This window comes from Mugil cephalus, chromosome 1 (genome assembly GCF_022458985.1).
Source record: "Mugil cephalus isolate CIBA_MC_2020 chromosome 1, CIBA_Mcephalus_1.1, whole genome shotgun sequence".
NCBI classification, from domain to species: domain Eukaryota; kingdom Metazoa; phylum Chordata; class Actinopteri; order Mugiliformes; family Mugilidae; genus Mugil; species Mugil cephalus.
In genome coordinates this window covers 49,383,157-49,400,434 of record NC_061770.1, presented here as the reverse complement: position 1 = coordinate 49,400,434, position 17,278 = coordinate 49,383,157, and the positions used below count along the sequence as shown (strand labels likewise).

General features: G+C 40.2%; 1 protein-coding gene across 2 annotated transcripts; it reads right to left on the bottom strand.

The window, feature by feature from the left end:
* Window positions 1-203: 203 nt before the first annotated feature.
* Window positions 204-17,014, bottom strand: si:cabz01007807.1. 2 transcript variants are annotated; one of them, XM_047571674.1, is made up of 35 exons: window positions 16,871-17,014; window positions 16,659-16,733; window positions 15,867-15,932; window positions 15,705-15,767; window positions 15,446-15,499; window positions 15,059-15,106; window positions 13,440-14,504; window positions 13,223-13,336; window positions 13,011-13,103; window positions 12,822-12,884; window positions 12,044-12,103; window positions 11,897-11,932; window positions 11,756-11,818; window positions 11,608-11,658; window positions 11,459-11,521; window positions 8,801-8,863; window positions 8,618-8,725; window positions 8,443-8,505; window positions 8,017-8,079; window positions 7,821-7,886; window positions 7,666-7,719; window positions 7,514-7,573; window positions 7,357-7,416; window positions 7,202-7,276; window positions 7,062-7,112; window positions 6,864-6,965; window positions 5,716-5,826; window positions 5,541-5,636; window positions 4,946-4,990; window positions 4,786-4,860; window positions 3,863-3,931; window positions 3,728-3,767; window positions 3,591-3,639; window positions 1,692-2,037; window positions 204-1,514 (listed from the first exon to the last, which is right to left on the bottom strand). In XM_047571674.1, exons 1-35 carry the CDS (start codon window positions 16,889-16,891, stop codon window positions 1,110-1,112), a joined length of 3,936 nt encoding a protein of 1,311 aa, XP_047427630.1. In that variant the 5' UTR covers window positions 16,892-17,014; the 3' UTR covers window positions 204-1,109. The 2 variants fall into 2 exon arrangements, with proteins under 2 accessions (XP_047427630.1, XP_047433370.1); XM_047577414.1 differs by lacking the exons at window positions 5,541-5,636; window positions 5,716-5,826.
* Window positions 17,015-17,278: the final 264 nt, after the last annotated feature.

Here is a 17,278-nt window from a genome sequence, read left to right as displayed (position 1 = left end):
ACTGTTTTAACTTTTTTTTTCTATTGTGTACTGTATGTTGACCTATTATGCTGCTTTCTTGGCCAGGAAACCCCTTGCAAAAGAGATTCTGAATCTCAGTAGGATTATTTTCTGATTAAATAAAGCTTAAATAAAAAATAAATAAATAAAATGGCCATCACATACACAGGGTTGAGTTGTTAGAATGTTGCCCTAGACACATATTCACATTATCAAACATTCTTTATTCACGTTAAGAGTTGTATTAGCATTTTTTGAATATACTAAAATAGAGTATATGAAAATCTATACAGGTGCATTTCATGCAAGTTAAAATAATCTTCTGAGAATCACAAGACAACAGTAACGTACAGGTTAAAACATCTGCCATATCTACACGTAGGCTATGCACACACAGAACTACATGATACAGTAGGTTCTGTCTCACAAATACGCGAAGGACAATAAAATGAATTCTGAATGATACTAAAATTAACCACAAGCACAAAATACATGACGCATAGGACTTTCTATAATATTTGACCCATACACCCACAACAAAAAAGCTGCGTTATTTTGATACAGACAAAAAGCTGATTCTTCCACAGATCATTCTTAGACAGTTTTTTTTTTTTTTTTTTTGTTTTTTTCCTGCCGGATAACCAAACAGTGATTAAAAAATAAATACATTTTTAATATATTAATTTGATTGTTGAACTCACTACAGCAACATCAGTTCATTTGACTATTTGGGACAATACAACATATATTTTTGTAAATCGTGAAATTTGTGATTTTATCATATGACTTAAGTGTTAATACGTTTAAATTACACCATCTGTGACAGAAAGAAACATTCTGATTCACCCTGTAATGGAAACTCATTAAACCAGAAAACAGTGCACAAAGAACAGGGTCTGTGTTATTGTGACCAGTCCCTGTTGTGGTCAGTAAACATCTTAAATCAAATACACAAATGATTGTAATTCTGTGGGTTGTAAACTATGCTAAAATAAAAGCGTAATATCTGATATTGCCTCCTTAACTAGCAAGTCAGCAACTAACCAACAGTTCCTTCATTTATCCAGAAGAGGGCAGTGGAGACCTTTGGTGTTCTTGCAGGACGTTGCTCACACGTTCCCAGTTGCGTCCTGAAGTTCCTCTCTGATGGTGTTAAGCTCCACTATGGTATCATTGAGCACAGTTGCCACTTCTTTTATCTCCCCCACTATTTCTTTCTTGCAGCCTTTCTTCAGCTCCCTGGAGTCCTTGATGAAGTACTTGTCCATGCCTTTGAAGAGTCCTTGCAGCGAGACAACCGCATTGTCTGTAATCTCCGTCGCTCTCATGATAGGCGAGTCAACTAAGCTGATCATCTGCACGGCCCTCCGGATCTCCCAGTCCTCTGAGTAATGTTGGGTGCCAGACCTGAGGAATGGGTGGCCACGCAGTTTGTAGACACCCTGATTGATGAAGTGGAGGATCTTCCCGATGCCCAGCAGGTGAGTCTCATACTCTTGCAGTACTTCCTCCACCTCAGGAAGGAGATGAAAGGAACACAGAGTTGGGTTAAACATGGAGAAAGTCAGCAGACAGTTAAAACCACTGAACACACTACCAATCAAAAGTTCGGACACACCTTTTCATTCAATCCAATGAAAAGGTGTGTCCGAACATTTGACTGGTAGTATGCACTATAACTCTCAGCTTACCTTCTTCCGGTCTTGCATGTTGTTAACATTATCCGAGATGGCTGCAGAGGCAGAGGTGATACCCCCAGCTGTTGCCACACCCACACCCACAGCTGTAATTACCAGAGAGGCACCGAAGGTAAAGGGAGCCAGAGCTAAGCCAGCGATGGCCGTCACCCCGCCCACGGCTGTGGTGGTGCCGCCAGTAATGCCGGCAATCTTGGCTTTCTGGTGGAAGTTGCTGATGTCGTCGGCGATGGCGTGCAGTGTAATGATGGACTGCCAGAGGACCTCAGCTCGTTCGGTGAAGACCTTGTTGAAGAGGCGCAGGCCGTGGTGAACCTTGTTCGCCAAGATGGAGAATGACCTGGGTTTTTAACGGGAGCCAGAGAAAGGTAAGTATAGTACAGAGTGATACAAAAGAAGCCCATTTTACACAGTAGAGCTTGAGTAGTAAATCTAATAATACATCTGGTTATAATAAGTAGTGGATAGTAAGGTTGAACCCATTTTTGCAACACCCATTGTAGCCCTGTTTGTCTATTCAGCAAACTTTGAGTATTCTTATTTATCCAGTATTACATTAAAACTACTGTAACTGTTTCATGGCAATCACTGATTGCCTACATGGACACATGGATACATGGATTTCTTCAATCTAACTAAATCCTCAGCTGTTTTAATGGACACTGGTTGAAATAGTCTGATTAGCTACATACAGTGGTGTGAAAAAGTGTTGCCTCCTTCCTAAGTTCTTGTTTTTTTGTTTTGTTTTTTGCATATTTGTCACACCTAAATGTTTCAAGTCATCAAACAAATTTAAATATTACTCAAAGAAAACAGTAAATACAAAATGTGCCCCCTAAACCTAATAACCAGTTGGGCCACCCTTAGCATCAATTTGCAATGAGTCTTCTACAGGGCTGTGAATCGATTTTGACCCACTCATCTTTGTAGAATTGTTGTAATTCAGCCACATTGTAGGGTTTTCTCTTTAAGATCACGTCACAACATCTCAATAGGATTCAGGTCAGGACTTTGACTAGGCCACTCCAAAGTCTTCATTTAGTTTTTCTTCAGCCATTCAGAGGTGGACTTTCTGGTGTGTTTTGGACCATTGTCCTGCTGCTTGAGGTCACCAACAGATGGCTGGACATTCTCCTTCAGGATTTTTTGGTGGAAGCAGAATTCATTGTTGCATTTGTCAGAGCAAGTCTTCCAGGTCCTGAAGCAGCAAAACAGCCCCAGACCATCACACTATCACCACCAGATTTTACTGTTGATATCATGTTCTTTTTCTGAAATGCTGTTACTTTTACTCCAGATGTAATAGGACACACACATTGGAAAACAGGTGTGGCAGGGTGTGGCTAAAGAAATTAAACTCAGGTGTGATAAACCACAATTATTCTATGTTTTAATAGGGAGGCAATCACTTTTTCACACAGGGGCATGTATCTTTAAATTTGTTTTGATGATCTGAAAGATTTAGGTGTGACAAACATGCACAAAAATAAGAAATCAGGAAGGCGGCAACACTTTTTCACACCACTGTATGTTCACATGCCTCTAAAACATCATAATAAAACCTTGGTGATGAAATGGTTCTGCCCACTGACAGTGGGGCGTTGATTCCTGACAATAAATCTAACTTAAGTTTATTCCCCATATTTACTGACAACGCTGAATTCATTCAGTAGAAGCAGATGACCAGTGAAAAAAAAAACAAACAAACATTTTTTTCCACGACACTGCCCACATTGATTTCAGGTCACGTCACTTGATGTTTACCCCATATTGAGCAAATGACCTTCCACCAACCTCCTGAATCTGACTGAATAGTCCTTCCCATCAGACCAGTGTGTTCTGACTGAGGACTGATCTTATTCTGGTGTAACAATAGACAATAAATAGACGTACTTTGACTCGTCCTGTTTGTTCTCCTCGTCCGATGGCACTTCATCCCATTCTGAAACACAATCAAGCGACAGGTTTGAATGAGATTCAGGGGCCATGCATTCTATTTCTCTTTCTCTGTTTATCTGATTTGGACTTACGCTCCACTGTGTACCACCACTCCATCAAACTGTCAGTGTCCTGTGGAAAAGGAAATGGTTCACACATGAATCCCAAATGAAACTGTGATACAGTATTATGCAGTTTCTGCATAATCAGCGTCCAAAGAAACTGACCCCTTCTTCTTCCTCATCTTCCAGACCTTCTAGTGCTTGTTCATCCATTTGAGCAGCAAGCCACTCCGCCTGAGGTACAAACAAACCAGAGCATGCATCATCGTCATGTGCCACATACTTTACTAATGCATTCACACAGATCAGTCATCAAAGTTAAGCCTCGGTATGCGTTAAGCTTTTTCTAGGTCATAGCTGCTGGGTTTGTCAGCGGAGACGCTATCCAGCCCAACTGGTCCAGTCACAAGTCAAAGGAATGTTTCTGAGATAACAAAACCAGCGGTGGAAAAAAACATTTCATCATCTCCGCCTGTTTCTCTAGCTGTGTAAACAGTGACAGGACAAATTGTTCAGGTGAAATTATTTAATCCTGCGTATTAGTCAGTGAAATGAATACAGAACGCTCATAGCACATTATTCACCTCAACTCATCTGATCAAAGACTGTCCATGAAGCTCAATTCAGTCAGTGGAAATTTGAAACTAAAAATATGTTGTTATCGTCGTGTGTTGGTACACCACAAACATGTCCCTAATACCTAAAGGCGGAGGAAGAGTTGCAGATCAGGTAACTACAGTCTTATGATTTAATCTAAGGATCAAAGAGATGTTTAACTACAATCAGTGTCTAAGGAATCTAAAGCCTTCTTCACACATGATTTCTGAACCTGGATTTTCGACAGTGGCGTGGTGGTTAGCACTGATGCCTCACAGCAAGTGGGTTTTGGGTTCAAGCGCACCGGCCGACTCAGGCCTTTGCATGTTCTCCCTGTGCCTCTGGCTTCATTCTACAGTCTCCTCTGAACATTGAACATTGTCAACGTGCAAATTCCCTCTGTCATTCATATATATATATATACACACACACACACGCACATTCACACATACAGCCACTGGGCATGCAAAGTAAACTCGTTCTGAACTTACCTGAGCTGCCTCTGACAGGAAGTCACTGGATGTGGCTCCTGGTGGATCTTCACCCTCTGCATACATGGCTTTACTCTGGCAAGACAAAGACACCGTGAATACACAGAGAAAACAATCCGAGAGTATCCCCGCTCGTCATGAGAAATAAGTCAGTACTCACTTTAGCCTTGTGTTTTTTGCGGCCTTTGAGCTTTGACAACTTTTTCTGTTGAAAAAAAAAAAAGCTTGAGATATATTAGTCCAAACAAAGCAGTGAATAGTCAATTCCCCTTATCGATTCCTTTCGTGCCAAATCTTTACGTTGCAGGCCAGATGGTGGCGATAATGAAAAGTTGTTTGCCAGCTGCCATTAAACAGAAGAAGAATCTTTACAACAAAGCACGTCATTTACATCACGTGACGCTCACGTGAAACGGTCCAAAGTGGCTTCACTTCTTCAGAAGGGACCGTAACAGTACAACGTGCAACTTATGCCGCACTGTAATTTCAAACAAGGCTGTCAACATCAACAACATGCTGAAGCATTTGTCAGTGATGCACGGCATTAAATACCAAGTGGTATGTGTTCAACAGTCTCTGGTCAAGTGATAGTGAGGATCCAGTCACCAGTTTCCCATTTGTTTTCTTGCACAAGCTCTTGAGAATCGTTAAAGAATTGGATCGATAAGCAGAACCGATAATGGCATTGGTATCATTAAACTCTTATCGATGCCTAGCAGTGAAGTACGTAAAGATCATGCAACTGGAATGAGTACCGGTTTGCAGGAATCCTCTTCATCTTCTTCACTGTCATATGCATCTTCATAATCTGGGAAGTCTTTTCCTTTTATATCATCCTCATGAAACGTGTCCTGCCAAAAACCAATTAATTGAAACAATGTGACAGTGTGTTACACTGATGTTTGAGCATTAAACCATGACTAAACCTACATTTGATGCATGCTGAGCTGCATGGTGTCTGAATCCAACTGGTTCTTCCTGTCCATTTGCCATCTTGGTTTTGCGTGGTACTGGAAGAGGAGCTTTGTGCCTGAAATTTTTCTGAAGGAGAAAAACAAAATAGATTGTAAAGCATGTGCAATGGAATAAAATCGAAAGCAAACAAACTGACTCTGTTCTTGTGGACCATATCTTTCCAATCCCACGGAAATCATTTTAATTCCAACTTTAAAGGAAAATGATCTGACAACATATATGTATTCACATGCCCCTGAAACAGTTGATGCAGAACTTTTTTAACATATGGAGCTTGTTCAGACCTTAGATTGAGATCCAATCATGTAAAAGACTGGTGTGAACACCACCAGGACGCATCCTGAGCTGCACTCCACAGCTGTTAAGTAACTAATTAATATATAAATCTATGTAAGAGATCACAAATGCAAGTATTTAATATGAGTACACAAGTGTCATGTTGATGTATGAGGATCTGTGTGCAGTTAATTATAGCCTCAATCACCGGTGTCTTGGAAACTCCCATGGTTGGAGTTATGATCTGTGCCAGTGTAACTACCATCAGGGCGGAGATCAGTAAGTCATAATGCATGCACATAAAAAGTCACCGTTCTCAATTCTGGAGCAGCTGTAGGAACCATTCTAGACAGCAGACACACAATATTCTGCAGCGCCCCGTGTCAGTGTTTATATGAAAAGAGGACCAAGCTGAGATCAGATCTGGAGCCGCATGTTAATGCCAGATCTGAACACACGTACATAAACCTGGTCACTTGCAAGCGGATAGCCTAGACCAGACTGAAGTAACATCCACATTAATACCTGGTTCCAAAAGTTTCTCAGCAGAACATTGTATAACCACAAGATGCTCAATGTTATTTACTTCTCCTGTCAGGATTAGGGTTAGGGATAACAACAGTTGTATCAGACCACGTATGACTGTAATGTGTGTGTTGTAATTGTAATTGCATTGAGACCACTCACTGGAACACAACATAGGCGTGTGTTTCTCCTTGGTAACTTTGCCATTAAAGGTCTGTTGTTCTTTTTGTTGAATTATATTATGTTACGACCAAGTATTAATACCAGTGACTACTACCACTGTTGCAAAACACTATAAATACCGGTTTGCAGTCCTCCATGCCGTTTAGTTCTTCATTGTCCAAGTCGTCTGCTGAGAAGCTGCTCTTCTTTTTCTGGAGATTGGATTCATCTGGCTCGTTCTCCTAAATAAAAACAATAGACAGGTTTGATGAATTAAAGGTGTTCGTTTCACCCCTCGCCATGATACCGCCAGACGTTTCACAGGAAGCCGTACCTACCTTTGAACTTCGACGGCTCAAACGTGACAGTTTGGTCTTTATTGATTTCTTCTATTGATGAAAGAAAAAAAACACATATTAACCCAAACAAATAATAAAACAACTAATGAAAGACTGAAGATTAAAAGAAATAAAGTTACAGGTTTGCAGTCGTAAGAATCTTCATCTAGTCTTTGGATTGTTTTCCGTAAGAGCTCGTCATCCGTGAAGGCAGCCTGAGCAACAAATTCAAAACCATTATTGTTGGAAAGAAACACCAACAGCAGAATAATGGTAATAATAATAAAAATACTACCTCACTAGTTGACTGAAGACTCCGGGCTTTTATCTCATCAATGTCCTCAAAAGCATATTCCTATGAATGATTTCAATACATTTTGTTATACACAGAAAAAGAAGTCATAAACACTCCAGCATATTACATGGTGTAGTCTGCAGAAGCTAACAGCTACCTCGGCCTTCTTGTGCGGTGTGTAGCCATGTGCACCCAATATTTCATCAGGTGATTCCTCCTAAGGAAAAAACATTCCAGGCATTACACACTACTCAGACATCTTCAGACACAGCGTACGAGCAAGGAGCACCTGATTCATGGCCGACATACCTCCGAGCCTTTGCGAGGCGTGTATCCGTGTGCTCCTTTTGGTTCATCCTTTGTCTGGATAGAAAAGCATTGATAAGTATTGAAAAGTGATAAGTGAAGATTTTAATTTACAAAGCAGTGGTATTTAAAATATAAATACTGAAGTCGTCAAATACTTTTTCCATGGTGATAGCAAATCCTCTATGCGGCACAAACTTGATTTTCATCTTCTTTTTACTCTTCTGAGGAGAGAATAAATAAGACCACGTAAATGAATGCAGAGTTGAGTATAAACAGGCTGTTGTAGTAGGCTTGGTTTACTTCATTAACATGAGAATAGTAAACAAAAGTAAACTAATTCATTGTATCAACCTCTTCATGCTGGTCTTCCCATCCTTCCTCCTCTTCAGCTCTTCCTTTATCCAACACTGTCCCCTGTAACACACCAAGCATCACACAAGGGAACTATTGCACAAAATTAGCTCTTCCCTTCAAACAGCATGTCATTTCTGCCAGTAGGGGTCGCTGAATAGAGTCATAGTTTCATCATGTTGCGAGGTAAAGTGGGAACATGGAGGTGGTGGTGGTCATCATCATTGTTGATAAAAGTCCCTCTGACGGGAATTAGAAATCAGGCTCAAGGCCAAACTAATGTACTAAAGTGTTATTCAGGTCAGCTAGTTACATTTTGACATAATGTAACATAAATACCATAATGTGACATAAATACCATTAAAAGCAATATTTATTTCTAACAAAATAACAGAGCGGAGGACCCACATATATTTGGTACGTTACCTCTGACCATCGCCGTATGAGGGACTTTTTCTTGCCTCCGCTTTTCTTACTGATGTTATCCTCCTGTCACAGACAAAAGACCATCAGTGCTGAAATACCTCAGGCATAATGGTATGTGTCGGCTTGCATGACTGACTACAATGGAAGATGGATCGAGATCAGAATTTTAACCTACATTTGAATCTTGACTTAAATGTCCATTCGTGGACTTTCCCTCGGCCATATAGGAATTAACCGATGCTCTGCGAAGCAACTGATTGACTTTGGTCTTCAGAGGTTTCTTCTGGTGACAGAAGAGGGGATTGTTAATGTGATTTATGAATGACGTTCAGAAACAAGACTGTTAAAAAAGACATACTTTGTAGTCGCTCCAGTCCGTCTCAGCATCTCCTGCAGACGTGTGGGTGTCCGACATATAATCCTGAAAAAACAAGCCTTGCTATTGAACAGAGCACTGTTGTTTTTCACATTAACACATCATTGACTTGTCTTTATTGAACGGAGGCACGTTCTTCTGTTTACTTGACTTTAAAAAAAGAAGCAGTTGTTACAAATCCAGTTCTGATCACGAGTTATTTTGGTTGTCTGGAGATAACATAGCTGGTTTTCTTGCGATAAGATTCATGTATCATTATTTGGAGAAAACAAAGGGCAGATTTCTCAACCAGATAATTTATTTTGAGAATAGGACTTCTGTTTTTTTTTAGAGCACCGGATATTTGCAGGGAACGTGACAATGATGTTTAACTAGATTTCAACCGTTAAAATTTCTGTCATGAATGTCGGTGAAGATGTATAACTGACTAACTTTAACTAAAATACCGCATTAACGTGAAGTATACATTAGTCAGGGATTCTGCTAGCACTTCGGCTAACACATCGCCCAGCTTGGTACAAACCAAGGCAAAGACAAGCTGGCAATTCTGGCTTACAAATATCTGTCGACTCCTGCCACCACTGTTCTGTGTGAGTGACTGTCCTCAGTTGCAGTAACATTGTAAATAAAAAGCGGTCAGCTCTCTTCAACGAGTTAGTTTGTCTTAGTAACTGTTAAAGAAGAGTAATAGTGCCACATTAATACAGAGACACATTTGTTTTTTTTAATTGTTGAAGATCTTTAAGTGCATATACAGTGGGGGAAATAAGTATTTGATCCCCTGCTGAATTTGTAAGTTTGCCCACTTCCACAGAAATGATCAGACTCTGGTTTTTATGGTTGTTTACTGGTTATGGGTATAGACAGAATATCAGTCGAAAATGCATAAAAAACACACAATCTAAAAGTTATAAATTGTTATGTATTTTATTAAGGGAAATAAGTATTTGATCCCCAAGCACAACACAAGTCAGTACTTTGTAGAGAAACCTTTGTTGGCAAGCACAGCGATGAGACGTTTCTTGTAGTTGGTCACCAGGTTTGCACACAGCGCAGGAGGGATTTTGGCCCATTCATCTTTACAGACAGTCTCTAAATCCTTCAAGTTTCTTGGCTGCCTCTTGGAAACTCGGAGCTTCAGCTCCCTCCACAGGTTTTCGATCGGGTTAAGGTCTGGAGACTGACTAGGCCACTCCATGACCTTAATATGCTTCTTCTTGAGCCACTCCTTTGTTGTCCTGGCAGTATTTTTTGGGTCATTGTCATGTTGGAAAACCCACCCACGAGGCATCTTCAGTGTTCTTGCTGAGGAAAGAAGGTTTTTGTCCAAGATGTTACAGTACATGGCTGCATTCATTGGCCCCATAATGCGGTGAAGTTTCCCTGTACCTTTGCTGAAAAACAGCCCCAAAACATGATGTTTCCACCTCCATGCTTAACCGTGGGTATGGTGTTCTTTGGGTCATACTCACGTTTTTTCATCCTCCAAACACGGCGGGTCGAGTTAATGCCAAATAGCTCAACTTTGGTTTCGTCAGACCACAGCACTTTCTCCCAAGCCTTCTCTGAGTCATTTAGATGTTCACTGGCAAACTTAAGGCGGGCCTGTACATGTGCCTTCTTGAGCAGGGGGACCTTGCGGGCACTGCAAGAGTTCAATCCATAACGGCGCAGTGTGTTGCCAACTGTTTTCTTGGTGACGGAGGTCCCAACTGCTTCCAGATCATTAACAAGCTCCTGCCGTGTTGTTTTAGGCTGCTCCCTCACCTTTCTCATCATCATCCTCACTCCATGAGGCGAGATTTTTGCGGGGAGCTCCAGACCGAGGACAGTTGATGGTCCTTTTATGGGTCTTCCACTTGCGAATAATGGCACCAATAGTTGTCACCTTCTCACCAAGCCTTTTGCTGATGGTTTTGTAACCTATACCAGCCTTGTGCAGGTCTACAATCTTGTCCCTGACATCTTTTGACAGCTCTTTGGTCTTGCCCATGGTGCTGTAGAAGTTGGAATGTAAGAAACTGATTCTTAGAGCAGGTGTGCTTTATATACATGACGAGTTAAGATCAGGAGTATTGGTAATTAGTTGACTGAGCACAGCTGTGTGCCACATGCGCACCAGCCAATCTGTAGGAGCCTGAATTCTAAGTGAATTGTTGGGGATCAAATACTTATTTCCCTTAATAAAATACATAACAATTTATAACTTTTAGATTGTGTGTTTTTATGCATTTTTGATTGATATTCTGTCTATACCCATAACCAGTAAACAACCATAAAAACCAGAGTCTGATCATTTCTATGGAAGTGGGCAAACTTACAAATTCAGCAGGGGATCAAATACTTATTTCCCCCACTGTATAGTCCCTTATTTCTTCAGTCTCTTTGCTCATACAAAATGAAATGCGATTAATATGGATTAAAAATGAAAGATATTTAATTGCGATTAATCGAAATCTGATTAAAAATGTTAATCGTTCTACAGCACTAATTTTAACATGATCTTTACCCAAAGATGTTGGTGTTTAAACCATACTGGAAACTTGACAGAATGATGCTTGAACCTTTGAGTTTGTCACACAAATGGGAATCTTTTTTTACTCTACTTAATTGTATTTGTTCTGGAGCCCTGAATGTTACCTTTGATGATTTACGAGGCAGTGTACTGTTCTTCCTTTCCTTTGCGTCATCAGGAAACTTGTCCTAAAAAAAATAATAATAATCAAAAACACAATAAACCATCATGCAGACACACCAACAAAGCGGTTCTGTTGCATTACTTAATTTACCTTTGAACCTCGTCTGGAGATCAGGGACATTCTGAATTTCTTGTCCCTTTTCTGTAATAAATGTTAACACTTTAGTTGAAAGCGCATGAAAGACAATATATACTGATGACCACCAGAGTCATGATGTGCTCAAAATGACAGAAAATACCTTGTCATAATTCCCGGTGCCATCCTGGTCTTCACCACTTCCCCCATCAGAATCCGTCTTTACCTATAAGAAAGGCTTGTGTTGTTATCATCATTGTCTGCTTAAAAGGGAACAATGCTAGAAACATGAATCGTTTCTGACCTTCATCGACTCTCTCCGTAGTTTAAATTTTCCAGACTTGAAGAAAAAAAAACAAACACATAACACATAAAAATGTGAATTTCCCCATAGAGAGCATTGGTGTAATATATGCCAAACATAGAAAGCTAAATTGTATGGTTTTCTTACTGGTTTGAAGTCAGGGTTAACTTCAGGACTGTCTTCAGGCCAGTCTTCCACACACTGCTCCTATTTGAAGATTTTGGAAAAAAATTTTATTGACACATCTATATATTCACATGGTGATCCCAGCATACAATGTGTTTGACATTGCAGGACATGTAGGAAACCTTTAATTCTTCTGTTGTCAGACTTTAAAAGTTTTATCCTGCATGGCACATATGTTGAAATGTAATGACTGACGAGCTGTTGATGTTACCACTGAGAAGAAACTGCTTGATTTAAACAATTTCATTGCCTTGGTAATTCTTATCATATTGCATTTTAAACTCCTAGTAATGACCAAAAAGTGGGCTGAAAAATTAAGCCAACAAGGAAGTCCTAAATGTTGAATTAAGGTGGGTTCCAGAGGTGAGTCAATCCCCATAGTCCCTCACATTAAAATGTCCAAGTACACGTAGCTAAACTGACCTAAAGACTCAAAAGTACATAATTTAAGGTGTGGCCACTTTAAGTGACAGCTGAGGACCTTTATAAGATGCATGCTGCCTGCCTAAATGTAACTTGCTTGTATCAACGCCATCTATTTGACCATTTTGAATGAGGCAGGAGTAGGAGGGTGTCAAGCACTACCACAATACAACCCACACTAAGCTTCAGGACTGCACCTGTGAAATCATGTAGGGTTTGTCCTTTTTTAAATGCTCTCAAAGGCAATAATGAAACAATTTTCACATTATTTATTCGACTCAACATCACATTACCAATATATATCAATTAAACATACGTTTCCAATGAGCAGAACATCCTCGAAGACAGCAAAGTCCTCTGGATCCACTTGTTTATTTTCCTGTGGGGGAGAAAACGTGTAAGAAGAAAAACTGCATGCACTTTTCACGCATGAACATTAAAGTAATTAGGTAGTGCAATAAGAACTGTTAATGTTAATTAGATCCAATATAAACAATATGCATACCTGAGTTTTTGGTTTGTGCTGAATGACTGGGTTTGGGAGAGGACTTAAGACAGGTTTAGGAAACGTTTCTGGTGCATCTGGCTTAGGTTCACTCTAAACACCATCCAGATTAGACAAACGAGAGAATTAAAAACATAGCATATACGGTAGCAAAGAGGAAATCAGTAACAAGCAGGTAGCGGTTTGATATTGTATTCAAGTTTTAGACCTACAGGGACTACTGGCTGTGGAGGCCTGTCTGGTTTTAGAGGCTTTTCTGGCCTGGGAGGCTTTGACCTTACTCTAGTTCGAGGAAGTGGCTTTGGTGGGCGTTTGAAAGTCTGCACCTGTAAATTATAATTCATCAGAGTCAGATTTTGTGAACAAGTTGAATTATACAATATAGAAGGACCCTCAACAGTGCCCACTTTTCCATCAAATGTTACGTACATGAGTCATTTCAGTTGGAGACTCGTTGGGCATTGGAGACATGATCCTGGCCTCAGTAAAGGGAGTCGGCTGAAGAATGCCATGTTTGGTTCCCTGAGGAGTAGTCAAGACAATCTCTTGTGGCTTGAGGAAAGACTTTGGAAGGACAGGAGGAGGCGGTCTTGGTGGGGTTTTCTGCAACAGATCTGAGATCGATAGCTTCTTTTCTGACAGACTGTTGAGGAACAGTGTAGAGGCCTCAATGCTGGGGGTTGCCTCACCTGTATCCCAGTTGTCAGTTTTTGAGGGAAGTGGTTGAAAAATGTCTGAAGTTCCACTAGAAATATCCTGGAAGGGGTCATACTTCTTAGAGGGAGTGGATCCAAATGGGTCATCCAAGCTTGAGACGTCTTCGAACAAATTCCTTGTAATTGGGCTTGGGAATGGATCGACTGTTTGTGTGGATGAAAATACATCGAACATTTCCTTAGGAGATGAGCGAAGGTGGTAATTATTTTCAGCAGAATTATCACTTTTAGCCGATGGTAACACATCTGCTTCTTTGGGTGGGCCAGTGTAAAATGGGTTTTCCACTGTTGATTCTGGAGACCGGAACAGGTGGTCCTCGTTGTTTGAAGAAGATTTGAATGGATCCACAAAAATATTGGGGGATTTGTGAAGGAGGTCCATCTCATTAGCACTTGCAGCAGAGAATGGATCTTCTTCTTTAGCAGGTTGGAAAGGATCCACCACGTCGCGTTTAAAGAGGTCAGAGCTCTTGGACTGTAAGGTTTGGAAGAGGTTCTGCGTTTGATCTGGGTTCTTATCAAATAAGTCTGGAGAACTCAGGGCTACGTCATGTAAATGACCATTGGCAGTTGTGTTCAGGCCCAAGAAGTCTTGCTGATGCTTGCGTGCCTGGAATGGGTTGTTGTGAGGTTCAGAATAGTTGCCCCCATTTTCCACAGTCTTCTTTTCAGAGTCAGGAACGAGAGGTGAGCTTTGAAATTCAGGTGGAGGGACGAAGATAAAATCTGAAGCTGTCCTTCCCTCATTGTCGATTGAGTCACCTTTGCTCCCCGATTCCTGATGGAAGAACCAAAAGGTCAACTAGGATGTGTGCAGAAAGAACAACTCTTACAGTAATATTGTGAATGCCCTTTACATACTTTGTAATAGTTATAAAAAGGGCTCAATCTGGCTAAACAACCAGATCCATTCTGATTTTCTAAGAAATTAAAATGAGACACAAGAGGAAGTGGCGGTAGTGACCTAGAGTGTTTTTAGTGACACATTCCTCAGACTATGTTGAGCAAGCAATGAAAAACATACTAGAGTGTTTTGGATACCGTTCTGAAAGTATGAGACAGTGACACTGCATAAATGCTGCATGTTGAATGGCTGGTAGAGCACAGATTAAAATTATGTGAGGAAAACATTATAATTTGTTTTTATTTCATATCTACTTAAACCATTTGTTTATGATAAGTACACGAGAACATGCACCGCCTCACATTAATAGAAAAGTCTAGTCAGACAATCTTTTTGCGCACAAACACGCCTTTGAGTTGTGAAGACATGACAATGCCAGAGTGGTTAGACTTCAACAGAACAAAACAAGAGATAGGGCGTGGATTTACCTGTGACACAGAAGAAAGAAGAGGCCTATCTTTCGTCTCCAAGCCATTCTGAGGACGAGAATATGAATACCAGTTTCAACTATTTGTGTGGCAAAGGTGAATTATTTTTAGGGTTTTATTCATATGACGTTTTTCTGCCTATTGATGGGCGCAATGTCACATCTACCTGTTTGTTCACACATTCACACACCAGTGCCGATCACCAAGAGCAAGGCGGGGTTCAGTTAAATGCTTAAGGACACGTTGGCATTTGGTCAATGCACTAAATCTCTGGTTCGTTCATAACACTATCTACCTACTACAGCTTCCCTACAGTCGAGCAAATCAGACAAATCCTAGGTTTTCTTTTCTCCTTTGTCTCAATTCTTTGATTTTTTTTTTTCTCACCTGTCCCAAGTGTTGTCCATGGTTGTCTGCGACATCTGAAGACCACTCACTATCCTGTGGACCAAACGACAGAGGGAATAACAACAAATGTATGCAGGCACGCATGACAGGCATTCATGCATGAATCTCTCAGCCATGTCGCGTGACACTTGGCACAAGAAATGCAAACAAAAATGCGAAGACTTCCTCTGTCACTTTCAACATTTTTATTCTGTGTGTTTAAACGACAGAACCTGAAGTGTCTTTAAAATAAGCTAACCTGTTTGTTTTGGGAGTCGTTCGCAGACGATCCACTGGATTCAGACGTGGACGAAACAAGAGTCTGTGGCGGGGGGAAAAAGTCAAAATAAAATAAGGAGGGGAGAAAGGCTGAATCAGGGCCTGGATTTTGCGCGGTGGTGGTTTGTGTGTGTTCACTCACCATGTACCGTGTATGGAAAGGGCTCTGGGAAACCCTTTTTAGCATATTTTGCATCTTCACAATACTCTGAAAACGCAAGAAAGAACTAAGAAGCTTTCATTTTTCATAACATGTCACATGTCCTACTTGATTTTAAAGTTACACAGGAAAAAAAACTTGCTGGATATGAAAAATGTTTTTCGAGAAGAGTGTGCAAGGTCAAAATAAAAAGTACTAAAATTCCAATCAGGGCTCAATACGGGTGTGCAGGTCTGCTTCTAATGTATAGTATTGGAAATTGAATTAGACATTAAAACAAAACACTGAAACTGATCACCATGCTGCTTCTTTGATTCCTTACATTTCCACAGGCAACGCTCTCCTTAACACAATGGTCCTTCAGAATAATAGCTTGGTTTTCATTGTTTTACTGTATTTATGTGGAGTTGCTTAAAAGTAGCACAACCAATATTTTAAAAAATATATGCACACTACATTATGCAAAGCATATTGGCAACATTTCCTGAAACATATAGGAGTCCTAATGTTGGGGTTTATATATTTTAATGGATAGTACATACTTTGCGGTGAGGTCAAAATCTGACATTATGAAATTCTGAGTTTGACCAAGTCAGTTTGTTTGCCTTTAGACACATGCCAGCATAAAAACAACAGTACAGGGAAATACAACGTCCCACACAACCTGAATGATTGGCTTGTTGTTGTTGTTTGATGATAATGATAAACAGACACAATAAACACAAGTGTAAAAATACATATTTTCCAACGCAGAGACACTTTAAAAGTACTCACAGGTCTTCTTTCCAAAGATGCAGCTTCTGTTGGTGCTGTGTTCTCCCCATTTTCGTCCCACTCCACAGCATTCTCCTAATAAATGAAAATAAATAATGTGTTACGATATGTCTCCAGCGCCTAAAGCTAATTTTAAATGAATGCATACTAAAATCTTGTAGCTTGTAGTTGCGCACAGTTGATTTGATTTAAAGGATACAAAGCTGACTTACCGCAGCTGTCTCTTCCTTCATGATGACCGGAGTTGGATGAATATTTTATTTTCGCAAAACTGACTTTTAGCCAGCGAACTATACCGCGTTTCTCGTGTTTAAACGCATCAGTGCGTCTCCACACGACTCTGTCTAATTCTGTCCCACTCTGACCCACCTGTGTCAAGTGGGGCGGACGAATCTCTCAACTTCCTATATGAAAATGTCAAAATAAAAGCAATCACTGCACATGCGCTCAGATTATCTGACATCACGTAAAAACTGTGCGCAGCAGCTCACTGACTTAAAATAGTATAGAACAGTATAGAACAGTTTTTTTAGTAGCCAAAGTCAAAGATTATCAAATAATTAAATTGTATTCGAATACAAGAACAAATAGAAATAGAAACAAATAGCTTTTTTTTTTTT

What these genes read in the sequence shown, in the direction of transcription:
- si:cabz01007807.1 (XM_047571674.1), bottom strand. Translation starts at nt 16,891, where the DNA reads ATGAAGGAAGAGACAGCTGCG. An exon ending in TACGGAGAGAGTCGATGAAG is followed by an intron (nt 11,819 to 11,896) that starts GTCAGAAACGAT and finishes CCTTTCTTATAG; the next exon opens with GTAAAGACGGATTCTGATGG. An exon ending in AAGAGGATTCCTGCAAACCG is followed by an intron (nt 4,991 to 5,540) that starts GTACTCATTCCA and finishes TTTTTTCAACAG; the next exon opens with AAAAAGTTGTCAAAGCTCAA.